At 38.4% G+C, this 27,102-nt stretch overlaps 1 protein-coding gene across 6 annotated transcripts in view; it reads right to left on the bottom strand.

Annotated features, from left to right (window-relative positions):
* Tmlh (Trimethyllysine hydroxylase) overlaps positions 1-25,754 on the bottom strand; it is a 121,707-nt gene extending 95,953 nt beyond the window's left edge. Inside the window, exon 1 of one of the 6 annotated variants that reach the window (XM_067143481.2) lies at positions 25,655-25,754. Coding sequence is in view for 1 of the 6 variants with exons in the window: in XM_067143478.2 (XP_066999579.1) it covers positions 6,357-6,400 (44 nt within the window). In the remaining 5 variants the exon portion in view is untranslated. Of the gene's footprint in view, positions 1-6,356; positions 6,409-7,567; positions 7,962-8,006; positions 8,122-25,654 lie in introns of those variants that run through there. The other 5 variants (XM_067143480.2, XM_067143483.2, XM_067143477.2 and 2 more) reach the window with 5 other exon arrangements.
* Between the last annotated feature and the right edge of the window lie 1,348 nt (positions 25,755-27,102).

The following is a 27,102-nucleotide window of genomic DNA, read 5'->3' as shown; positions in this document are numbered from 1 at the left end:
CAGTGATAAGAATCAAGTTCTATGAAAAAGAAGCAGCAATCCAGAAAGGGGTGAGGCAAGGCTGCAGTCTGTCTCCCCTCCTTTTCAATGTTTATATAGAACAGGCAGTAATGGAAATCAAAGAAGAATTTGGAAAGGGAATCACAATCCAAGGGGAGGAAATCAAAACCCTGAGATTTGCTGATGATATTGTCATTTTATCTGAGATTGCAGAAGATCTGGAGAAGTTGCTGAATGGTATGGACGGAGTCTTGGGTGAGAAGTACAAGATGAAAATAAATAAGTCCAAAACAAAAGAAATGGAGTGCAGTCTTACGAAGTCAGGTGATGCAGGAAATATTAGATTAGGAAATGAAGTCTTAAAGGAAGTGGATGAATATTGTTACTTTGGTAGTAAAATAACTAATGATTGCAGAAGTAAGGAGGACATAAAATGCAGGCTCACAAAAGTAAGGAAGGCCTTTCTCAAGAAAAGAAATTTGCTCACTTCGAACATTGATAAAGGGATTAGAAAAATGTTTTTGAAGACTTTCGTTTGGAGCGTGGCATTGTATGGAAGTGAAACACGGATGATAACTCGCTCAGAAAGAAATAGAATAGAAGCTTTTGAAATGTGGTGTTACAGAAGGATACTGAAGGTTAGATGGATAGATCGAATCATGAATGAAGAGATGCTGATTCGGATTGGTGAGAGGAGATGGTTGTGGCTAAATTTGATGAGAAGAAGAGATAGAATGATAGGACACAAGACACCCTGAACTTGTGCAGTTGGCTTTTGAGGGAAGTGTAAGGGGCGGTAAGAATGGTAGGGGTAGACCAAGGTATGAATATGACAAGCAGATTAGAGCAGATGTAGGATGCAGCAGTTATGTAGAAATGAAAGGTTAGCACAGAATAGGGTGGTATGGAAGGCTGCATCAAACCAGTCTATGAACTGATGACTCAAACAACAACAACAACAACATGGAAGTGACACTCATTGGGTCAGTTGTTGTGGGTTATGGCCTATATTTTAACAGGATTGACTGACTGATATGTAATAGCACCTTCTGGAGTAGTAGATTTAACATAACAGTAGTCAAGTACTCTGCAAATGACCTCACTCCTTGTGGGTGGGGTTAACTTCCAATAAGTAACCAGGGGAACCTGACCCCTACAGAGCGCGTCCCTAGGTGGCAGATAGGGGGCCCCTACAGTATGTAGGGCTGGTTGAAATAACCAATACAACCCGCGGACCAACAGGTGGCCCAATTCCTGAGGGTTTTAAAATACTGGGACGCCCTCTCTCCAAGGGTCATAAATATGGAGGGCCCTTGCCCTGGGTTAAGGGTGAAGACCTCAACGGCATCTACGGCGGAGAAGATGGACTTCGGTACGGTGGAGATGGTGGAAGAGGCAACCCATCCTTCTGGGGTGTAGAGATGGAACCTACTGCCTTGTAGGACGAGGACGGCATCCTCAAAGGCTAAGGGAGTAAACCCTGAAAGAAAATCCTCTTATGCGTTAGACCTAGCAAGTCAGCAGGAGAGTATTGAGTACAGTCGCTTTCAATAAGAAAAAGAGCCTTGGAAAGAAGATTATAGACCGGACTGACCTCTCAGACAATTGTAAAGTATGATGACCGTAAGGCTGATGATATACAATGTTCTGAAAGGAAACCCCAAATAAAAAAGAGACCCAAATACCAAATTGGAACTATGTACATTCTATCATTAACTGGAAAGGTAGAAGAACTCCTAGACATGATGGATAGAAGAAAAATATCAATAATGGGATTAAGTGAGACCAAATGGAAAGGGATTGGAAGTAAGACACTTCGTGGAGGATATGAATTATACTGGAGTGGACAGGAGAAGGTAGCAAAAAATGGTGTTGGATTCTTAATTAATGAAGGGACTGATGCTACAGCTGAAGTTATCTGCGAAAGTGATAGAATCATTAAAATGTTCATGAAACTGGAGAACACTAAGTACACCGTCATACAAGTGTATGCCCCACAGACAGGCTGCAGTGAGGAAGACAAAGAGAAATTTTGGCAAGACCTGGAAGATACAGTTAATGAGGAAAATATTATTATTATTGGAGATCTAAATGCACAAGTTGGGGTCGACAGACTTGGGTACGAGAACATCATTGGTCCACATGGATTTGGACAAAGGAACCCAGAAGGAGAACAACTATTAGATCTGTGCAGAAGAAATGATCTTATAATCAAAAATACATTCTTCAAAAAAAGAGCCAGTCACAGAATAACAAGGTACAGTTGGGATGGCCAGTATAGAACATTGATTGACTACGTAATCACGAATAAAGATGGTGGCAGGTACATCACAGATGTAAAGGTCATCCCTAGTGAGTGACCACAGATCGTTGGTAGTAGATTTCAAACATAAGACTAATGAAACGCAGAAAATTATTATGAAAAAACCAAGGGTTAAAACTTGGAAGTGGCAAGAAGTCCAAATAAAGGAAGAATACAAACTAAGGATTCAACAGAGTTTGCCGAAGGGTGAAGTAACCAGCATTAATGAAGAGTGGAAGGCCTTCAAAGACACCTATATGGGAGAAGCCAAAAACTTATGTGGAGTTACAAGTTCTATGAAAAGAAAAGAGGAGACGCCATGGTGGAATGATAGAGTGAAAACAGCGGTGAAAGAAAGAAACCAAATAAAGAAGGCACTGGACAAGGAAAAACGAAAAACAGGGACAAAAACGAAATGAACAAGAAATACAAAGACTTCAAGGAGTATACAGGAACAAGAAACTTGCTGTAAAGAACATTGTAAGAGAAGAAAAAGAGAAGAAATGGAATGAGTTTGCAGACAAACTGGAAGAGGGCAGTAGAGGAAATATGAAATTGCTATACAGAGTAGTGAAAAACAAGCGAAAGGATCAAAAGACCATAAAAGCAATAGAACGTGGTGATGGAAATCTGGCACAAGAAGAAGGAGAAATTAAACAAGAACTTAAGATCTATTTCGAAAAGCTGCTGAATGGAGATACAGAAAATATAACAACGGATAGAGGAGAGCCAAGTCGAGGAAGCACAACTGAACCACCAATTACATGGCTTGAGGTTGAAAATGCGCTCAAGAGCATATAGCAAGTTCTTATATCAGACAAACTGGCCGCAGTTTTAGAACTAGATACTTGGAACATTATAATGCCTTAAAGCATAAAAAGTACTCTGCCATGAGCAACCACATGAGGGATTCCGGCCACAATTATTCTACAATTGGTCAGGACCTCCACATTATAAAATATGTAAATACAAGCAGCTTAATGATTGAATTGGAAAATACATACATTTTCTTGGATCAACATTTTAATAATAATAATAATAATTTGAATGATGTCCCTGAGAACAACAGCCCATTAATTGAACAAGTCCCCAATTTACTCACTAATCTTAATATAAATCATAACAATTTCACAAAAATCTTCAATTATAAACCTTTAAATACCCCTCCAGTCGTCATAACAGATTCCACCTTACCCCCCTCCCCATAATACAACTCCGCCACCAGCTTCCAGCACTCTCATTGTTGCGCCTACCCCTCCCGTCCCAACTTACTCTCCACCTAGGCAAGCACACAGATACAATACACGCAGCAACGGGCATAAATTTAACAGACCCCCTTGAACGGCTAATGTCTCCAGTCAACTCTCATCCAACATAAGAGGTAGGCGATCTTAGTATCCTATTTTGAACACCCTATTTTCAAGGCCCGAGTACATCTTTTTCCTCTTTCCATTTTCAGATTTCAGTTCACGCACTTGGCATCTTATTTTTTTTCTTTTCCGTTTTGGTCTTGAACTCCCAGCAAAAATGAAGCGGCTTCAGGCGTGATCAATCCTGTTTGAAGTGTTACTACTCCATGTCTGCTACAATATATGATTTCTCTCGCCCGTTCTCACGTACCTATACAAGAGTGGGATTTAATTATTTCTTCACTTAAAAGAATGTAACCATCATGTTTTGTTATGTATGAACATTCTTATTAACTGACTGGCAGCCATGAGTTTGATTATTACACTGCCAGTTCTATGTTGTACCTTATGTTTGTAACCTCTGGCAACATGATTACGTGTTTTTTCTAACTCAGCCATGATGAACACTCTTATATATTTTCACTCTTGTTTTTATGTTTGCATATTCTGATTGACTGACTGGTAACAATGATATCCTAATGATTTTAATTATTTCACTACCAGCTCTGTATTGTACTTTCTGTTCTTATCCTCTGTCTCAACTCGATTGTGTTTTTTCTCTTAGCCATGTTGTAACATTCTATGTTTTTTCACACTAGTTTTAAGCCTATTTTCATTTTCTAAATATAAATGTTGATTCTTAGGGTGCCATATATGTTAAGGACACTAGGTTCAGGGCCCTGACCTAACTTTAGGCTAAGATTTATTTTCGACCGATGATGCTTACGACTGTTAAGCGAAACATGTCCCATCTTACAATGCCTGTTGTAATGTTTATTTCTTAAATATAAGGAAAGATAAGTATTGGAAAGGTGGTGTTAACTATTATTCTTGTTTTAATGTTCACATACCACTTAGTCGAGCAGTTCGTCTCCTTTCTCCCAAGTCTTCCCAGCCCAAACTTTGCAACATTTTTGTAACGCTACTCTTTTGTCGGAAATCGCCCAGAACAAATCAAGCTGCTTTTGTTTGAAATTTTTCTAGTTCTTGAATCAAGTAATCCTGGTTAGGGTCCCATACACTGGAACCATACTCTAGTTGGGGTCTTACCAGAGACTTATATGCCCTCTCCTTTACATCCGTACTACAACCCCTAAATACCCTCATAACCATGTGCAGAGATCTGTACCCTTTATTTACAATCATATTTATGTGATTACCCCAATGAAGATCTTTCCTTATATTAAGACCTAGGTACTTACAATGATCCCCATAAGGAACTTTCACCCCATCCATGCAGTAATTAAAACTGAGAGGACTTTTCCTATTTGTGAAACCCACAACCTGACTTTTGACCCCATTTATCATCATTTCTTGATGGATACAGTACTTTTACATCCATCTCTTGGCACAGGCCAGAGTAAAGTGTAGTTTCCACCGAAGTCCCAGTCAATATCCATGGCTGTGACAATATGGAAGCTGCTGGGGTATGGGTAGTGCTAAGTACTGACATTCAGAACATGACGAGTTCATCTGAGTGTTATGAAAGGTGTTGCTCACAGGGTCAGTCGTGCTGCAATAGTACTTTCTGACCCAGTGGGGAAAGCAATGGCAAACTACCTCACTCCTCATCTTGCCTAGTACGCCGCATTTTGGTGCTACCATTGGTTTTTGGGGTTTCCTTATAACCGCATAACCCTTGATGGTGCTATTTGAGGATCCAACCAGCCTCTGGGCTGATGACCTAACAGACAGACACCATTGCCTACTGTCTATCTCACAGCATTATCAAGGTCATTTTGTAGTTACTCGCAATCATGTAACTTATTTATTACTATGTACAGAATAACATCATCTGCAAAACGCCTTATCTCTGATTCCACTTCTTTACATATACCGGTATCATTGATATATAAGAAAACATAAAGATCCAGTAATACTGCCTTGAGGAATTACCCTCTTAATTATTACAGGGACAGGTAAAGCTTCGCCTACTCTAATTTTCTGAGTTCTATTTTCTAGTAAACACAAAGGTCCAATAATACTGCCTTGAGGAATCCCCCTCTTAATTATTACAGGGACACATAAAGCATCGCCTACTCTAATTTTCTGAGTTCTATTATCTAGAAATGTAGCCACTCATTCAGTCACTCTTTTTTCAAGTCCAATTTGCACTCATTTTTGCCAGTAGTCTCCCATGATCTACTCCATCAAATGCCTTAGATAGGTCAATCGCGATATAGTCCATTTGACCTCCTGAATCCAGGATATCTGCTATATCTTGCTGGAATCCTACAAGTTGAGCTTCAGTGGAATAAACTTTCCTAAACCCAAAATGCCTTCTATCAAACAGTTATTAATTTTGCAGACATGTCTACTATAATCAGAAAGAATGCTTTCCCAAAACTTACATGCAATGCATGTCAAACTAACTGGCCTGTAATTTTCAGCTTTATGTCTATCACACTTTCCCTTATACACAGAGGCTACTATGGCAACTCTCCATTCATTTGGTATAGCTCCTTCATGCAAACAATAATCAAATAAGTACTTCAAATATGGTAGGCCTACTATATCCCAACCCATTGTCTTTAGTCCTATATCTCCCGAAACCTTATCAATTCCAGCTGCTTTCCTAATTTTATCTCACTGTAAATGTCATTGTTGTCATAGGTAAATTTTAATACTTCTTTAGTATTAGTTACCTCCTCTCTCTGGACATTATCCTTGCAACCAACACTCTTGACATACTGCAGACTGAATACTTCTGCCTTTTGAAGATCCTTGCGTACACACTCCCCTTGTTCATTAATGATTCCTGGAATATCCTTCTTGGAACCTGTTTCTGCCTTAAAGTACCTATACATACTCTTCCATTTTTCACTAAAATTTGTATTATGCTTGCTATCATGTTATCCTTAGCTGACTTCTTTGCTAGATTCAATTTCCTAGTAATTTCCTTTCACAGCACAAGCAAAGTCTCCACAACTTGCTGTGGCCCTATACAAATCGGTTAGCCGGGACGAACGATATTTTGTGTGTATTTCCGATGATAATTTTTTTAATAATTAAAGAAAATAAAGGGAAGAGTTAGCTGATAAGACAACAGGGCTTGTACAAATAGCTTTTTAAAATAATTCTTATAGGCCTACGTCCTATTTCCAGCAAGCCAAAATGGAATAAATATTGAACATTTTTTCGCTTCCCGCCCCTCCCCCCCCCCCCCCCCACCACCTAATCGCCGCTACTGCGCTCCATCACGAAAATTGGGTAAAGAAAACCATACAAAATAGAAAAGGCCGAATTATAGCAGTCGCATATTGCTCCTTGGCTGAATAGTCAGCGTCGAGGACCCGGGTTCGATTCCCGGCCGGGCTGGAAAATTTAATCGCGTCTGGTTAATTCCTCTGATTCCGGGACCAAGTGATTGTGTTTGCCCCTACACTCTCAACTTCATACAGTACATACGGTACTACCAACCACCACAGAAATGTATAATAGTGAATACAGCCCTTCACTTAGTGTTGGCGTTATTCGCCCACATCGCACCAAAGAGTAGGAAAAGCGGCAAAGAAAAAGATATACGGACAGAGTTCGAACTCAGGACGTTCTGGGGTCACTACCAGTTGTAACGGTGATGAACATCCAGTTCGATTACAGGTACCGTATCGATAATGCATTTGAAAACACAACTGGTATAACTGAGGAGAAAATATCTGCTATCGCTTCCAAGCCTCAGATTATGTTATACTCGGTTCTATACGATAGGTAGGCCTATTATCGTATATTGTATTCTACAGTATTCAATATTTTCTTTTCGGGTAAGGAGTGAACTTGTGGTACTGCGATTTCGAAGGCCACGTCCACTTTCACGTAGTCACAGTATGGTATTTTAATATGTATATAGGCTGTTTACCTGTTGTCAGTATGTTGGACGGCAGTTCTCGGTTTAAATATCTGTAGTGGCTTACGAAATCGCTAAATGAAAGTTTTCTTTAACAAGCAGAAATGCTTATACTCTTATCTTGATCAAGTATCTGTTACGCAACTAAACGGCCATCACCGTCAGTAAACACTTTTATCATTCACTATTATATAGGCGAATGTTCGGACGTTTTGTTTCTATTCCCAAATTGCATCATACTAGTCGTAATGCTTACACTCATAAATATTGCATTTCTTTACATGCCGATAATTTCCTAATGCAAATTAAAGACTTCTTGTATGTACTTATTTCAAGAGAACTGACAATAACTTTTTCTAGCTAAACGGCATTAGCCCAGGATTCCGTTACGATAAGTCTTTTTCGTCAAAAAGGAGCAGATGAGGGCAGTCAGATACCGTATTGTACATACCGTTTACCGGTACCTATTACTGCTCATTTATGCCGAATGTACAACTCGTGGAAGAATAGTTGACTTTCTTAATTTATTTATATCACTAGTTAATGTACCCGTGCTTCGCTACGGGATTCTCAGAAAGACTAACTTTGTAGATTTCCTAACTGAAGTCAACTTAGGCCATCGTCAGAAGGAAAGTAGTGATTAAAAGCAATGTTATCATATAAAATACTCGATCAAATAAAAAACCGCACATTTTCTCACTTTTAACGAACAGTGCCTCGGTATCGATCGAAGAGTCCGAAGTTTCAGAGCTGGAATGACTAGGCCACAGACAGCCGTGAACACTCTTCCGCCATTATTCCGTTAAATATGCGCACTGCTCATTCCAATCAGTGCCTCAAAGTAGGGATTGATTAGCTCGAATACTATGATGACCCAGTTTATTACGTACCACTAGGCCTAATATCAGAAAATTTATGAACCGGAAGAAACGCCTTGCTAAAGAAGAAAGTTATCTGACTCCCCAGCTAATTCCCGCCATTATTCAGGCAGGCTGTCCTCGGTACAACCGGGCGAGTTGGCCGTGCGGTTAGGGGCGCGCGGCTGTGAGCTTGCATCCGGGAGATAGTGGGTTCGAACCCCACTGTCGACAGCCCTGAAGATGGTTTTCCGTGTTCTCCCATTTTCACACCAGGCAAATGGTGGAGCTGTGCCGTAATTTAGGCCAGGGCCGCTTCCTTCCCATTCCTAGCCCTTTCCTATCCCATCGTCGCCATGAGTCCCATGTGTGTCGGTGTGACGTAAAGCAAATTTTGAAAAAAGAAATCGACATACAGCAGTGAACTGATCTTGGGCCAAAGTAGTAATAATATTTATCACTCTAAATTAAGAATTATTTTGAATATTTGGTCCTTTCGTACTAAAATATTCATCCACTATAAAGATAGAAACCGACCTGGTTTACGCCGGTCTGAACTCAGATCATGTAAGGATTTAAAAGTCGAACAGACTTATTAATAAATAAACAAACAAAAGGTAGAGGTCGCCACTGTGCTAAGGCCAATGTGCCATGTTCAGGGTGACTATGTGTGTTGTATGTTGGGTATTCAGCCCGAAGGCTGGTTTGATCCTCTGCAGCTCCGCCAACAGCTGTCATAAACAGCCTAGGCGTCACTGAAGAGGCGTACTTGGGAAATGAGGAGTGAGGTGGTTTCCCGTTGCTTTCCTCACTGAGCCAGCCATTGCTATTACATATCGGTCTGCCAAGCCCACTGAAATGCAGCACCAACCGACCCTATGAGCGATATTTTCACACCATTCATATCAGGGACTGGCTGCATAAGGAATGGTATTACTAGCATCACTCATACCTCAGTCACTTTCATATTGTCAAAGCCAAGGATGAGACTGAGACAGGTCAATGAAAGTAACAAATTTGATATAGCCCATACCAGAAGACATAGTGCACTGTAAACACTACATCTTGCCAGCAAAAGCATCAGGGTAGAGGCGGAAAACTATCGATAGTTATCGATAGCGACCACTATCGTCTGACATCGATAGTCAGTTGCCTATTATCGATAGTCGACGATAGTTTTTTCCTTATTGGCTTATTTTTCGCACTAACAGAAATTGTACACCTGTTTCACGGTTTGGTAGTAACTTTAATATATCAGTTAAAAATTGTGAACCTCATATACAGTAAATAAGCCCAAAAGGAAGATACCTGACGTTTGGAAGTGCTTTAGGCGTAGTGAGGATAAAAAGTTAGCTAAGTGCAATGAGTGTGGAAAAAGTTCGAAACTGTCAATTGCACTCACCTCCGGTAATACTGTAATACAATCCCTACACCAGAATATCCCGCAAATGGGATTATATTAGATCGTTAAGTATTTACAGGCTTACATTTTTTCCACACGAATGTATGTTCTAAATCTACCATCACCATTGTTTCCGACAAAATATCTTCCTCACATTCATTAGAAATACCAGGTCATCATGCGTAAAAATCACTATCACTACTATCAGAATTACCAATATCATTTAGAGATTCATCTTTGATGTAGGCGAGTCTCTTATTTTGTCATCAGACAAACATTTCTTCCGTTACGCGCTCGCCTTTTCTGTTTACCTTGTCAGCTGGTGAGCCAGAGATTGGATAAATTATAGGCGAGAGAAGATAAGACAAATTTTAGGATAAAGGCTTCACGAAAGCAACTGAAAACTCTTCTGCCATCTGTTGAGAATGCTGTAAAACTTTTTCCAAAGATATAACTATACCCGAGAAAATGTCAGTTGATCGCAAAATGAACACTACAGCTGAACGAGAATTTATCGGGTGGTCCCGTTATGGGCAAGCGCGTGCAGCTCGAGAATGTCTCGGACGTGCCACTAAAGAGATTTATGAGTGATTCCGATTTGAATTTCAGAAATTACATAACATGAAATAGTTATAATTTCTACTTTTTTTTTTTTGTGGATTGTGTTCAGTGAATGTTCTATTTTCATGCATAATTATATGATTCGTTCCACTTTTTGAAAACTGTCGATTACTATCGATAGTAGAGCTCATAACAAGACCAACTACAATATATTTAATATATTTAATGCAGCCAAATAGCCAAATATCAGACCTTAATGCAGCTATCGATAGTAGCTAAAATGGCGCCTCGATCGGTTTGTTCAAATGTAAACATGAGCATGTGCGAAACATCTGTTTAGTTTTTTCTGTTCGTTTGGTTTGATTAGGAAACGCTAGTGTAGTGATGTTTTTACTAAAATTTGGTTTTAAAACTATTTTGATATGTTAGGACGTGTCGATCGTATTGCATGCCTGGATGTAATTCATATTACAGCAGATGCACTTACATTCAGATCAAGTGTAGTTAATGCATCGTGACGATTTCGTAGCTACACGTAATTTATTAGAGTGCATTAAAACATTCGAGGATACATTTTTCAATAGAGAGGATGTGTTCCGTGTACCTAATGAGCTGTTTTTCTTCCAGATAAGGCCAAAACTCTGTATTGGTGCTAATCCCAGTACATTTCTCAATTACTATACCTTTTGAGGTTGTAAAAAGTGATAAAATTGTTTATCTGTGAATGAAGATTGCATTCTTTTTGTTAAATTAGAGGACATAGTATCAACTGATATACTGTCACTTACAGTACGTATTTATGTTGCCAACGATTTAGGTGTTAAAGTGCTTTATACGAAAATGCATAATCTACCAGAGAATTTCGAATTGATTCTCCTATTGATTATCTGAAGTGAAACAGATGCAGCAGTTTGGTGGATCATTATCAGAATCATTGTTATGAGAGAATTGAAATTCGCAACAAGGTTATGTCTCTAACAAATTTCTTGGACGAGGTAGGCTATTACCATATATTTAAAAGCGTATGGTAATAGAAAGGTTATTCAAATAAATGTATTTCTAAAACAAGTACTGATTTATAGGAAGGAGAATTACGGTCTGGAATAATTTACCAAGTGTGCCCCGTACTATATCTACACCAATTAGATAAATTTCCAACTTCCTTGAAATCACTTAAGTAAAGACTAGGCAGACAATTGATACGTAATCTTCCACTTGGACGACAGCCTTTAATTCGGATCATTGGGGATTGATTAATTAATTGACTGAATTGAAACGCATCAAATATTCCCCCAGGATTGTTATTTTCGAATACAATCCTATATTACCTATATCCTTTACCATACTAGTTCGTAGAAAATATTTATATTTTGAATTATCCACATATCGCTTATCTAAATAAATGTATAGGTTATTTCTAGATTAGTATTGATATATTACCCAAAGTAAAGTATTCTGTTCGTTATTATTGTCAGCTTAGCAACTCAATACGATAATCAAAAGGTTATGTTTATGTATCACAGTAGTGTATCAGAAATGTTAAAGGAACTTGGGTGGGAAACTTTAAGTAAGAGAAGGGAGAAAACTAGACTTATAGGATTATATAGAGCCTATACAGGAGAAGAAGCATGGGGAGATATCCATGAGAGGCTTCGGTTGGAAAATAATTATATTGGTAGAACTGACCACAAGTACAAAAGTAGAAGGAATTTTAGCAGAAGCGATTGGGGTAAATTAGTTCATGAGGAGCCAGTATGGATTTAGAAAGAAATTTTCTTGCGAGGCACAACTGGTGGGATTTCAGCAGGACATATCAGATCAGTTAGATTCAGGAGGCCAGTTAGATTGCATAGCCATAGATCTTTCCAAAGCCTTTGATAGAGTGGAACATGGAATATTATTAAAGAAATTGGAGGGAATAGGATTGGATGTAAGGGTTATACGTTGGATAAGAACATTTCTAAATTCAAGGGTTCAGAAAGTCAAAGTAGGAAATAATATATCACAGGAAGAGAAAGTCTGGAAGGGAATTGCACAGGGTAGTATAATCGGTCCGTTACTTTTCTTAATATACGCAAATGATTTAGGGAACAATATAACATCGAAAATAAGATTGTATGCAGATGACATAATTGTTTATAGGGAAATAAATAACATTGAGGATTGTTCAGAATTACAAAGGGACCTTGACAGTATCCAAGAATGGGTTGAAGAAAATAATATGAAGATTAATGGAGGCAAATCAACTGTTACAACATTTAAAAACAGGAGCTTTAAAACTGAATTTGAATATACTTTGGATGAGGTAGTTATCCCAAAAGATGGCAAGTGCAAATACTTAGGTGTGAGATTTGAAAGTAATTTGCACTGGAAGGGTCATGTTGATGACATTGTTGGGAAAGCATACAGATCGTTACATGTCATAATGAGACTACTTAAAGGATGCAACAAAGAATTAAAAGAAAAAAGTTACTTAAGTATGGTTCGTCCATTATTGGAATATGCAAACAGTGTTTGGGATCCTCACCAAGAATACCTAATAAAAGAACTAGATGGTGTGCAGAGGAAAGCAGCAAGGTTTGTAACAGGGGATTTCAGGAGAAAGAGTAGTGTATCAGAAATGTTAAAGGAACTTGGGTGGGAAACTTTAAGTAAGAGAAGGGAGAAAACTAGACTTATAGGATTATATAGAGCCTATACAGGAGAAGAAGCATGGGGAGATATCCATGAGAGGCTTCGGTTGGAAAATAATTATATTGGTAGAACTGACCACAAGTACAAAATTAGAAGGAATTTTAGCAGAAGCGATTGGGGTAAATTTTCTTTCATTGGGAAGGGAGTGAAGGAGTGGAACAGTTTACCAGGGGTAGTGTTTGATCCTTTTCCAAAATCTGTACAGATATTCAAGAAGAGAATAAACAATAACAGAGATAATAAATTAAATGTTAGAGGGCATTCGACCAGTGCAGGATATTGTAAATAATAAATGTGTGTGATTAAATTAATTCCATCCCCTGGTCTAAGGAGTTTGGACAGCCCAAGTAGGGGACTGCCTGTAGGGGTGAAGTACAGTGGGGACTTCGAGGGCCCTGGGACCGCTACGGTAGCTGTGAAGGCCCTTCAGGAACTCTGAAAAGTGGTGGCAAAAGGGGCTCTGGTTAAGACGCAGCAGGTCGTTATGCTACTTAGGTTCCAAAATGGGTAAAATATAAATATGTAAATAAATTCAGTGTTAATTTTAATCTTACACCAGTTGTATAGTATTATTAGAAGTAATTTCACCTACCGTACTGTATATGAGTTGACTATGTTTGTAAGATATTATAAGTAGAATTTTATAAACAATATCAATTTATTAAGGATGATGTGTGTGTTTAATAGAAAAAATTATTAGCGTAAATTGTATAATATTGTATTCTAGGAAAATTTTCTTCGTCTCCTGTTAATTTAAAATTTAGTGCTTGACAATAATGTATTTTAGTGTACCATTTGCCACCGAGGTAGACACCTCATTAGCAAATAAAGAGATTTTGGATTTGATTTTGATGTTTATATGGAACCGATGCGTCGGCCATGTTGCTTTTGTATTAAGGTCTGATATTATTGTAGATGGTCTTGTGCAAGACCAACTACAATATCTCAAACCTTAACCGACCTATCGAAACTGTCCATAATGGCGGCAGCTGGAGTGCTAGCATGCGTTTGTTTTGATTTGTGTAAGCCGTGTTGTTACCAAATATTTACGGAAATTTGAATATTATTAATCGTACATTATATTTATTTATGGTCTTAAGAAGATTATAGATCCTCTTTCAGTGCCGTAAGAAGCTGTTTGTTCTCAAAGAGCTTCTTTATTCCAACAATGTCGGTGGTGATTAGGTTAATTTTGATTCTCGTGTCCTTCTCCGAAAGTACTTTCTTTATTTTTAGTTACCTATGCAATATGTTTATAGCTCAATGTGCTGTGTGCCTGATGTAAGTAAGAGCTCAGTGTTCCCGTTTCCAAAAGACCTAGTACCGGTATTAAGGCAAAATTGGATGAAGAGCATTCGTAAGGAAAATTTCGAACCGAATCATAGGACTAGTTGTGTGCATTAATGATTTTATCATTTTTGAAATCAAATGTATTCTGAGGGAAGACATATACCTATAGAAGGTGGTGATCTAATTCCAGTGCCGCGCAAACTTCCGAAGTTGAAACTAATGTTGCCTATCCTAGCATTTACCCTATCAGCCAACGTACCTTACTATAAAGAAAATTAAATCAGTCCCAGAAAGATCCGGAAAATCATGACCAAGATTAATGATTTAAAGACTAAATTAATCTTAAACGGTGGTGCAAGAATGATGTAACTTAATTAATTTTCAACGTTTTACAATGAACATGCGTAAACTAAACCTAACCCCATTTCCCGTGAGTTAACGTGAGGATTATGTTCTTTTTATATAAAATACAATTATGCCATCAATTCTGATGAGTTTTAAGGTGACGAGTGTTTTATACGGTCGAGTTTATCATACAAATATCGCTTGTACCTACTCAACAATACAGGTGGATTTTGGAGGGTTGAAATTTTGTTGGGGAAATTTTCTGCGTGTTTTACATAATGGGCTGTGGTTAATGGTGGTGTTACATGTAAGGTCAATAATGTACTTTGTTGATATCTATATATCGTATTTGCTGACCGGAGATTCATATGTGAAATATTTTTATACTCTGTGTTGTTTCAACCTGACGTTGATACAATAAATCTCCCTTCGTTATTTTCCCCTCTGAAATTTCATTTAGACTTACAATACGCGATAACGCTACTTATGGTGTTTAATTATTCATATTTTGAGTTAGTGAGTTGCATTTCATGAGGTTCGACTTGTGATATTTTCTTTAGGTGACTCGGAATAAACGTGCATAACCTTTCCCTCAACCTCTCATATCGCACGCCGATGTCCGCCATGTTTTTAGTGCATTAGGGTCTGGTGTAATTGTAGTTGGTCTTGATCAGGGCGACTAATGGTTGAAAAATTAAAAACAAAAGGTAGAGGTCGCCACTGTGCTAAAACCAATGGCCCATGTTCAGGGTGACCAACGGTTTAAAAATTTAAAAAAGTTAGAGATCGCCGCCGTGCTAAGGCGTTGCCTGCGAGATATACAAGGCCGGGACATAGCTACCAATTTGTCCCTGAAAAAGCGGCCCGATCGTGTTCACGGTAATTGCGGAGTAATTGTGATGCTGTGTTGATTTTGTGCAATTTATTGTGAATATTGTTTCTGTCGGTGAGTATCTGTGAGTTTGAGAAGAAGGTGCACTGTTGTGTACCTCTCTATTTCGGATGACACTAAAAAAGCATGAAAATTGACGTTCCATAGTTTCCCTTCCGAGTGCGGTTTAAGGGAGGAATGGAAGCAAACTTTTTCTAGGCAAAGTGATATAGTAGGATCTCTTTAGGTACCTAGCAATTCTTCTCATAAAACAGATTTCAGTGTAAGCACATCAATCTAATTTCCTTCTGTTTTCCTTCTCTTCACAAACAAGAAAATGTCAAAAGCAGGAAGCGTCCAGCTCCCAAAAATGATGTATTGCCATCAAAATTTAATAAAAGTTCCGATTCAGATAACGATGAACATACCATATCTTCATACGTCAGCCACAAACGAAAAAGGAGTACAAGCCTCGTTTCTGTATCAAGGAAAGTCTACGAGTATCTCTCTTAAATCTAAAAAATATACGGATGAGAAAATGAAATACCAGATTACAGAAAATAATTTGTAAATTGAGAAGTAGGATACGGGTAATGAAAGCAGAAAAAAGTTTTACGGTATCCTAACTTTAACAAAAAGCAAACCAAATTGAAAAGCATGCTAAAATTGGTCATTTAGGAGCTTTATTCCTGTTAGAACGAATTTAATTTTCTTCTTCTTTCTTCATCCGTTTACCCTCCAGGGTCGAGTTTTCCCTCGGACTTAACGAGGGATCCCACCTCTACCGCTCAAGGGTAGTGTCCTGGAGCACCAGACTTTGGGTCGGGGGAAGACCAGTACCTCGCCCAGGCAGCCTCACCTGCTATGCTGAACAGGAGCCTTGTGGAGGGATGGGAAGATTGGAAAGGACAGGCAGGGAAGAGGGAAGGAAGCAGCCGTGGCCTTAAGTTAGGTACTATCCTGGCATTTACCTGGAAGAGAAGTGGGAAACCACGGAAAACCACTTCGAGTAGGCTGAGGTGGGAATCGAACCCATCTCTACTCAGTTGACCTCCCGAGGCTGAGTGGACCCCGTTCCAGCCCTCGTACCACTTTTCAAATTTCGTGTCAGGGCCGGGAATCGAACCCGGACCTCCGGGAGTGACAGCTAATCACACTAACCACTACACCACAGAGGCGAACACAAATTTAATTTTACGGGAAGAAAAAAGAGAAATACGGTGAAACGACGCTAAATATTTGCGAAACGGGAATAACATCGCTCATCAAACAGCGGCTTCAATACGAATGTCAAAATATCAGATGTGCGGAGAAAAGGATTAGATCGCTGATAATTGGATAAAGTGCGATTAAACCCAAAGTTATTAATGACCGCAATCTCGATCCGCTTATCGGATACTCTGAGGCACAATTAAAGGAATCGGTAAGAAGTGACAAACCCGCTATCAGATTTCTCTGCTTCTTTCGTGAGTTACTTATTTCGTTTAAGCATATTGTAAGAAATACGTTGTAGAAAGTAAGTCAAACAATTGCTCTTGGTCTATCTTTGATCTCATATCTGTTTGCTGTCTTCTGAAATTACTAGTTTTAATGAATTTTTATAGTTTTTCATATTCGAACGTGAGCGGGCGAGACAGAACAGTAAAGCGAACTCTAGCGGCACTTGCCGGAAGTATCTCGAGGACAAGTCTAGTGTGCTGCATTTTCCGGCCTTGTGTATCTCGTAGGCAACGGCTAACGGCAGGGCGCCATGTTGAGTCGAAGCTATGTGTGGCTGTTGGTTTCCCGCCAAGGCGCCATCTTGCGCTTTGACCGCTGTCTCCCGCGCAGGCGCCATCTTGGGCGGTAAAAATAGGGCGAAAGGCTTCGACAGGGTGACAACGGTTGAAAAAATAAATAAACAAAAGGTAGAGGTCACCACTTTGTTAAGGCCAAGAAGCAAATACAGTAGAGACAATACGCGACACTCAGCGAGATATCGAGGGACAGCTATTAGAGCTCTCTCTAGCGGGTAGACCTGAGAACTACTGATCATCTCATAAGAGTTCAGTGAGTTGACATAATTAAATAGTAGCGTGTGTCATTCCTTGATATCTCCTCTCAACATGAGAAGAAAGGTATGTGCTGTGTTTGGCTGCAGTAATTATGAAGTAGAGAGGAATGCGCGGTCTTTCTTCATTTGCCTCGTGACAAGAAAATGTAAGTAATATTGCGTTTGCACACATATTCTTCCAGTGACAAAGAGATTTTTATAGTACTTCATAACCTTCTGACCTGCTCGACCCAATTTTAACTGGCTTAAAATATAATACGCATATTATTTTGTATAGTGCAGCAGTTAACCTTCAATACCGGTACCGATATGTTGTTGTAGGTGTCATCTGTGGGTTTTGAAATGTCACAGAAGTGATTTGGATAAGGGTACAAGAAAGAAGGGACGTTACGCTTATATAAGAATTATAAGATCTGTTCAGATCATTTCCAGGCCAGCGACTTTAAAAATCCTCGACTATACAGCCAAGGGTAAGTTACATTTTGTCTCTAATTGTACGTAAATATTCCTCAAAGCATCACTATCGACAGCATTTTCATACTTTTCTTTCTTTTATCCCTCTTGTCAGATTAAAGCCGGGATTTTATAGATTTTCTTTCTGTTAGTAGGCTTCATGTTAAGAGGAAACTTTTCCAGCTTTTAAATGTTAATTCATTGCATCATGTGTGTAAGGAATGTGCTGTTATTTTTATTGACAAGTGTCTTAATGTGATGATACAATGTTTTTTAAATGAGAAAAAAGTCTAACCGTAAAAGTTCAGACAGGAATGCTAAAGCAAAAAAGGTAATGCATAAATGAAAGGTCAATCCATTTCACAGCAGTCCATTTCACATCTTGTTTATATGTCTAATTTCAGTCTTTAAATATTAGCCTTTTAAATAATTCTTTATTCCTTTATCAAGAATTGCTTTAGCAACTTCGAAGTTAATATCTCAATAATACTTTCTTTCTAGACGTAATTTATTTATCCATTTTCGTGTATGTATTTCGATTTATATTTGAATTTAGCGCGAATTTTCAGGTCAAATCAATAGGAGTGCCACCTTCGAATTGTCTCCCATTTTAACAAGGCTAAATCCGTAAGTGTCGCGTATTGTCTCTACTGTGTTTGCAAGAAGCCATGTTCAGCGTGGCCAACGGTACAAAAATTAAAAAAACAAAAGTTAGAGGTCGCTACTGTGCTAAGGCCAAGGCGCTATGTTGAGTCGAAGCTATGTGTTGCTGTTGGTGTTAGCCAACGTGCTATTTTGGGCGTTGGCTGTTGTTTCCCGCTCAGGTGCCATCTTGGGCGGTAAAAAATAGAGCGAAAGGCTTCACCAGGGGAACTAAATGTTGAAAAATAAATAAACAAAGGTACGGTAGAGTTCGCTACTGTGGCTAGGACGTTGGCTGTTGGTTCCAGCTAAGGCGCCATGTTGAGTCGAAGCTAGGTATGGCTGCTGTCCGCTGTTTCCCGCCAAGGTACCATGTTAATGGTTAGTGGTGGAAAATGTTGGGAAAGGTTTTACGACGGTAGCCAACGGTGTAAGAAACTTTCACATGATGACGAACTGGTGGAAAATAAATACAGTTGTTGATCGTTGTAGGACTTATACATGAAAAAACAATATGGTACAGAGTTTGTTTGTGTAACTAGAGGTATATGTATAGAGCGAATAGGTTACCGAGAGACAGTGTTTGAGAAGATATTGTGAGTGGTAGATGTGAGTGTGAAAGCGGCTACGAGTCTTAATAAAATACGGCGAGAACCTTGATTGTAGATATACAAGGGTTTAAGGTGAATGGGAACATGTTTGTACCGAAGGAAGTTGCTCTTATGGATTGTACAACGTTGTGGTGGCCGAGTGTAAGTGGCGTTTCTTTTGAACCACTCTATCCGCTGCATATGCTCACTGAAGAAGACAGAAAACAAACAGCATGGTTAAGGAAACGTCTAGGATTGAAATGGGAAGACGGAGATATTCCCTATAAGTCCGTGTCTGTGATTATGAAGGCTTATTTTGTTGGTGCTCATGTAATATTTGTGAAAGGTGGTGAGAAAAAGATTGGCTACGTTCTTATGTACCGGCATCATGTCAGCTGGTTAATTTATATGACTTGGGACGTCCTTCGCTACAAACGCTTGGTCATAACAGTTACGGTAATAAAACACGGTCATTACTACATGTATGGAAGTTATTCGAATGGCTGTGTTACAATGCATGCCGGGAAGTAAGTGAAACGATTAAAAGACAGTGTGAGAACATAGAACAATGTATTGAGGGAGAAAGTGTTGTTGTGTAAAGACGAGTTTTTGTTTGTGTGAGGAAAACGAATTATCTGTGCTGCATTTTTGTCTGATGGTTTTGACAGCATGGAGATTAGTGATATTGAGAAAGCTACAGTGAAATTTTTTGCTTGCAAGTAAAAGCTGCATACGTTTAAAGAAGAGGAGTTAAAGTATTCACAGAAAGCATTTCTTGTACGTTGCTGCTAACGAAGTATAGGACATTTGGGACTGTGTACCGCACGAGTGGAAAGAATATCGCATACTTTCGGAACTACAGCCCTCCACTCAACATCAAGACCATCATGAAGTAGCATCGGCGAGGCAGCCTTCTGTGAGACAGTGGCGTACTTGTCAGCTTATAAAAACTTTATCACAGAGGTAATAAGAGCGAGTGTAAAGATTATGTAGCATCATACCATGGCTGCGAAGCGAAACAGGACAGCAAGGCGACGTGTAGCGAGGAGGAGTTTTGCTGGTCGTGGAATCATTAATACAGTGATTGACACGCTTCCTTTTGAACTACATTTGACAAACTATCAGTACTGTGGGCCTGGTACAAAGCTCGACCTCCGATTGACACGAAGTGATCCAGATATTAATGCTTTATATGTAGCCTGAAAACAGTACAATTTAGCTTATCGTGGAAGTAAACGGGACAACAACCCAGAACTGCGTCGTGTTGCAGACCATGAACTGTTGAGAAGAGCATTACAACGTGTGGTATCAAAGGGCGCCTCTGTTTTAGAAAAAAATAGCGGTTTTGGTGGTAGCGGCTGCAATGAAGGGCAAGCTGATGTCAGGTGCTGGAATAAAACATGGACGTAAAAAGAGAAAAAGCTATAGACTTACCTGATGATGTGTTTACAATTGTTTATGTGACCTTGATGACATCTTTTAACACTGTAAAAAGTAAAAAATAAAATTGTCTTGAGATAAATGTTCGTGTTTTTATTTTGAAACTGGTATAACTCATGTATAATTACTGAGAAATAGATTAGGATGGGAAAATGTAGGATAGAAAAAGTAAACACCATATAGATAGTTATAATGTATTTAAGTATATATATTTCAATGTACAGTATGTATAAGAATTTCACAAAAAATAATACCATTTCATATAGACCTATGATTACATGGTAGGAAAATAAAAATAGCTATTAAAATGTACAAAGCTTGTGACTGTTAGAAGCTACTTGTTGCAGTCCCATGGTAAACTAGTGAGACCTTCAGCGGACCACTGCCTTTTATCATCCAACATACTAAGAGAATGTTTTACTTGTTCTGCAAGAAACAATTCATAGTAACGGGAGGGTATTCGCATCTGAATATGCTGAGTAGCAATACCTTTATGTAAAACATCGAGGTTGCCATCAACGCGTAATGTTTTACTGACTGCACATCTTTTGCTTTAGCCTTTTCATTATGCTGTTTTGTTCGATAAGATTACATTTTTGGTGCAAAGCCTACTAACTCAATCATGATATCAACACCACATTCATCTTTCATGAGACCCATGACTTTTATGTTCAGAGATTGAATCTGTTGAACATGTCCGACTCGTTGGCTGAATGGAGAGCGTACTGGCCTTCGGTTCAAAGGGTCCCGGGTTCGATTTCCGTCCGGGTCGGGGATTTTAACCATCATTGGTTAATTCCATTGGCTCGGGGGTGGGTGTTTGTGCTGTCCCCAACATCCCTGCAACTCAAACATCACACATAACACTATCCTCCACCACAATAACACGCAGTTACCTACATATGGCAGATGCCACCCACCCTCATCGAAGAGTCTGCCTTACAAGGGCTGCACTCGGTTAGAAATAGCCACACGAAATTATTCTTATTATTATTATTAATATTATCTGATAAACATTATTTGATGGATAGGAACATGTACCAAATTGGTTTGAGTGCTTGCGCATAACACCATACATGTGACAATAAAAAATTAAATAGATAAAAGAATCAGTACCCATGTAGAGCAAGGAAATGTTTCCAAAGTGTGCTTTAGCAAAACCATAGTGAAATTTATATATGACTAATTTGGAAAAATCAAGAATAGTCATGCCTAAGTAGATGGGTTTATTGCACGGGATTCCTACCTTGCTACAGTTACAAGATGATTTGCAATAACACGTATAGATTTAAAATTTGGCTTTGAAATGTACTTCCGAATTCCCCATCCACTTTCCCATGCGTTAAGCAAATGTGTGTTTCTATATTTTCGCCCATTTTTCATACATTTACCATAGATACAATTATTCATAAGTTTAAATAAATTAATTTCAAAATTGCTAGTAGCACGTTGTCGGTTGTAGGTGTTTAAATCCATGTAAGGCTTTAGCCAAGGACGCTGTTTGAATGCTACTATCCGGTGGATTTTAAGTAACAACAGACCGTACATGAGACATTGGACTAGATTTTGAATGTGTAATACATACCGTTCTTTCGGATATAGTGTTCCTAACAATTTACTATGTTTTGATGTTGGTAAAGGAGGAACTTTTCACTCAACACAAAACGGCAAGTCAGCATCAGCATCATGAAGGGTAGCTGTATAGTCCAGATCTACTTCCAGAATATAACCCTGCTCATGATCACTGGCTCCTTTATGGATATCAAAGTGAGCTACCTCTTTTTCTGACAGACAACGAAAATTTTTATTAGAGCGAGACTGACTCAGGGCGTGTCCATATACATTATTTACATGATAGTAGGCAAGAAAAGACACTGGGTTTTTAGCATCTTAACTTTCCATGTAGAAGTTATTAGCTTTGCCATGCCTTTGGTTGAGTGAAACAAAATCTCTTCTTACACCCTTTTCAAAAAACAAAAGCATTACTACATCAGTGAGGAGATCTAATTCAACTCCAGTCATCCGTAACATAGCATCCCACGATAATGCTGGACTTCTAAAGTAATGGGAAGGATCGGGATGATAGATAGATAGATAGATAGATAGATAGATAGATAGATAGATAGATAGATAAACACATGTTTCGAAATTTTTCGAAAACATCGGTGAGCAAGAGGACATCTATTTTGAGATATAAATCTTCATAGGTACCCAGTGACTTTTTGTCAAACATTTCCCACACGCGACTGGCATGTTGGTAGTCCTCGTTTGATCCCGTGGTGTGATTTGAAATAGAAAAGAATTTAGACTGATCGGGTAACTTGGTGTTTTCTAAAACTTCCCAGTTATTAACAAAGTCATAGGGGAAAATTCCCTTTCGAACACATATCTGAAACTGCTCTGGATTAGGAAAATACTGCTTTGTGTGGATGAGGTCGTCAGGGCGGAGATCGTTTACAAGTGCATCAAGCGAAGAAGCCATAATCTTGTAAGAATCTATGAAGCGAATGCATAATATTCCTATCCAATACGAGAAAGAAATAAACCGTTCATGGTTTTGTTGTAAAAGAGAGAATTTGCTCTCATCCAATTTAGCAAACTCTTGAATAATGAAGTGATTGTCATAGTCTGAAAGGTTATGGAAGAAACAGGGGATGAAGTTGGGTGCACGAAACTGCAAATTACACACCTGATGGGCTGCTCCTAGGTAACGTCCTGAAAAATGACAGTGATTTCTTACTTTGACATCTGTAGGCATGAAGGGTTTTTCACAAATGTGACAGTTGATGGCAAGGTTGAAGTTATGCAAATCAACTTCAGTAAACACCATAGGTGTCGGTGTGTGTAAATAGGTTTCAATATGCCGTGCAAATGTAAGCTCATTGAGTAGCAATGCTGTTCAATTAGGTCCACGGAAAGTTCGAAAATATGATCGCTTACTATCAAAAGAACAAACAACGTGATAGGAAACACAAAACGGAATGTGATGTTGCACTGCATCAGTGTACGAATAAGATAGGTCTGGTGAACATCGCTGAATTGGAACAGTAAAGCATTCAAAATCATCATAGACAACAAATGGAACGGGAATTTGCTTGTGAATGTTCACAAACTTCATATATGCCTTTTCAGCTTCTGGAAGAAGAAGTTTTACCGCGGGATGAATAGCACAATTATCAGTGTGTTTGTCTAGTTGTGACTGACTGCTCGTATAGTTTAAACATCGATCACACACAAACTTCTTGCCTTTATGTGCAGAAAGTTTAGAACCTACAAGTTTTGAATGGTTAGTTATTTAACAACAGTGGTTCACATCGTTGTTGGAAAGGTATAACAGGTGAATATGATAATTCTTCTCTTGTATTGTTGCATACAAGGGTCCTTCAACAGTATTTCCTTTAATCCCATAAACCACAAAAGGAAACTCTGGATTGTTTTTCTCAATGAGAGAGATATCTGTCATTTTCATGGGAAAAGTTACACCACTATAATTAAGTGTTTCTTGTAATCGGCTAAAGGTGGCTTTGTACTCACCCGGACGGTGTTTATTTACACGAATTGGTTGTAGGAATGCAGGTATACACCATAAAAAGCAACAGATGTCTCTGTTGTAAATGTTTACTACAGAATCACGCTTACTAATATGAGCAGGTAAAGGAATATAACTTGATCCGGAATTGAGTGGATCATACCAACAAATGTTGATAGATAAAAATTTCATGCTTTCACGGGCAAGTCCACTCGGCCCCTCTTGAATGTTATTAAATTTAGTAAGCAGTGCTTCTAGGATATGCATGCAATACCATTCATAAATATTATCAGAACGATAAAGTGCAGTCATTTTTGTATTCAGGTAAAAAGTATCACGTACTTTAACATTCTCTTTGTATTACACAAGGGTACAAGCTAATTCACCATTTACTTTCAGTGCCATATGGTAGGATAAATATTCATTAATTCAGGAAAAACCACAGGAAAACTTGATATTAGAAATACTCTTGGATCTAACAGGTTGTTTGGGTTTGTAATTCGTCCACTACACACATGCGTGTTGAAACAGGTACGAATAGTCTCCCAGGTAGATGTCGACATGGTCGGTTATACTCTCAACCAAAGATAAATTGGTTTAAATGATTAAGTCTAGACAAGTAGATACATAAATTAGTTATAAAATTGAGCATGAAAAATACATATAGCAGATGTTTATGTAAACTATATAAATGCCTGACCTTGTACAGGTTTATAGCACAAACATACTTCCTCAGTTGTACAGCTAAGTAAAAATAGTTGACATAGTTGGTTGTACTCGCAACCCAAGACAAATAGTAAAACAAATAAGTTTAAATGATTAAGTACTTTAATTAAATTATTTTCTTTGCTGGAAAATAACTAAGTTTGTGATATATATACAGTAGACGTTTATGTAAATCAAATTAATTACAAGATTAAATGATTAGCACGATAGGAACATATACTATGCTCAGTGTAACATTACTATAGGATACATACAAGGAAAAACATAGCAGACTATCTACAGAGCAACTTCAACCAATAGCTCCTTCTGTAAATCGAACAAGGTAGGCTTCGTTATGAATACTCAAGTATTCAAGGAACAGACTGCGACTGTTTAGAGACTCGATTACACCTTCTGATAGTGTATTGAAACGTACAGGCAGGAAAACAGTAAAGTCATCACAGGTGCAGATGATTCGTTTCCTGCATCGAGTCGTTACCTTCTGCAATTTTTTAATGGGGAAGAGCTGGTGAAGTGGCAAGTCCCGAAGTCGCTTTGTTTCAAGACAAGCAGTCTGCCCTAGAGCATTAATTTCATCTAAAGGATCCTCACTATATACTAGAAAACAAATGAAAAATAATTTCACGATAATTGAAAATATTATTACCTACGGATGTGCACGCTTGGAGATGTTGCTACGTGGAGCACAGTGAACACACTGTGTAAACTGGAAGACTGCCAGTACTTTTATAGTGCTTATTCTACTTCGCAAAACATTTTCTGAAATATAGCATTATCCGACCAGGGCATGTCAATCTCAAAAGCCATTAAGAGAATATATTATAATGCAGACCAGTGTAAGAAAGATAACGTTAAATGAAGTTTCTAACAGCGGGAGTTTATGTTTATCAGACATTTGCATTACTAGCAAGAAATCAGCAAAAATGATTATGTACGTCAGGGTTTGAAAGATAGAATTATCCTACCAGGACATGACAAACGCAAAAAGGCATGAAGAGAATATATTATTATGCAGACCTATGTAAGAAAGATAACGTTGAAAGTAGTTTCTAACAGTGAGAGGTTATGTTTATCAGACATGTGCTTTACTAGCAAGAAAGCAGTAAAATTCATTACGTGAGTCAGGGTTTGAAAGATAGCATTATCCGAGCAGTACATGACAAACACAAATGCCAAAAAAATGAAGAGAAGAAATATAACTTTGAAATAGAATATAAAAAGTCTATAGAAAGTTTTCTAGTACTAAGGTATGATAGCTGAATTATAAAACGATCCACTACTCTAAATATAGTTTTCTTAACTAGCAAAGATCTTCAGTCAGTATGAAGATTATTAAGCAGCAACACACGCTGTCAGTCACTAACCTTGTTTCCTGTCTGCTCTCTACATCGAGTACCAAACGTCATCACGGTCCACCCTTTCCATCGGGATGTGGAAAAACTTCTTCTTCTTCTTCTTCTTCTTCTTCTTCTTCTTGTATGTTGTTGGGCTTAGTTTTAACTCTGTACCCAATAACCACACCGTTTGTTAATGCACTTATTTGTGTTGAAAGAATATCCGTAAGTTCTAGGTTGGTAATCCTGGGTAATGCAAGGTTTGGAAGTTGTTTTGCGTGGTTGAGGAAGAATCAGAGGAGTAGGCTTGTGCTGGTAAAGAATGATTAAATTATTAATTGGACCCTATGTTAGATTGTAACGAAAAGATAATATTCGCCGATATGTGATATCCATGATAGATATGGAATTTCTTCTATTATCGGTGAGCTGATTTGTACTGTTGTTAACGTGTGTAGTGTAAAGGAATAATCAGGTTATGTAATGTAAGTGTGAGAACGTTAGTGACATGTGTAGGCTACTAAAGGTGACTTATAAGGCGATTTTACATTCATCAAGGAAATTAGTGAGCATATTTACTAATGGTTCCGTAGGAGCATGAATAAGACAAGCGACACTAGTTGGTAGAGGAACGTTATGATTTATTAGTGCTTGAAAAAACGTTTTTCGTTGGTTAGAATAGTTACAACATTGGAATATTATGTGATGAATCGTACCACTTGCTTGCTGACAGGTGCAAATATCTGTGTCACTGATATGA

This window comes from Anabrus simplex, chromosome 3, assembly GCF_040414725.1.
Source record: "Anabrus simplex isolate iqAnaSimp1 chromosome 3, ASM4041472v1, whole genome shotgun sequence".
Classification (NCBI taxonomy): domain Eukaryota; kingdom Metazoa; phylum Arthropoda; class Insecta; order Orthoptera; family Tettigoniidae; genus Anabrus; species Anabrus simplex.
The sequence above is the reverse complement of the archived record's forward strand: the minus strand, read 5'-3'. Positions and strand labels throughout refer to the sequence as shown.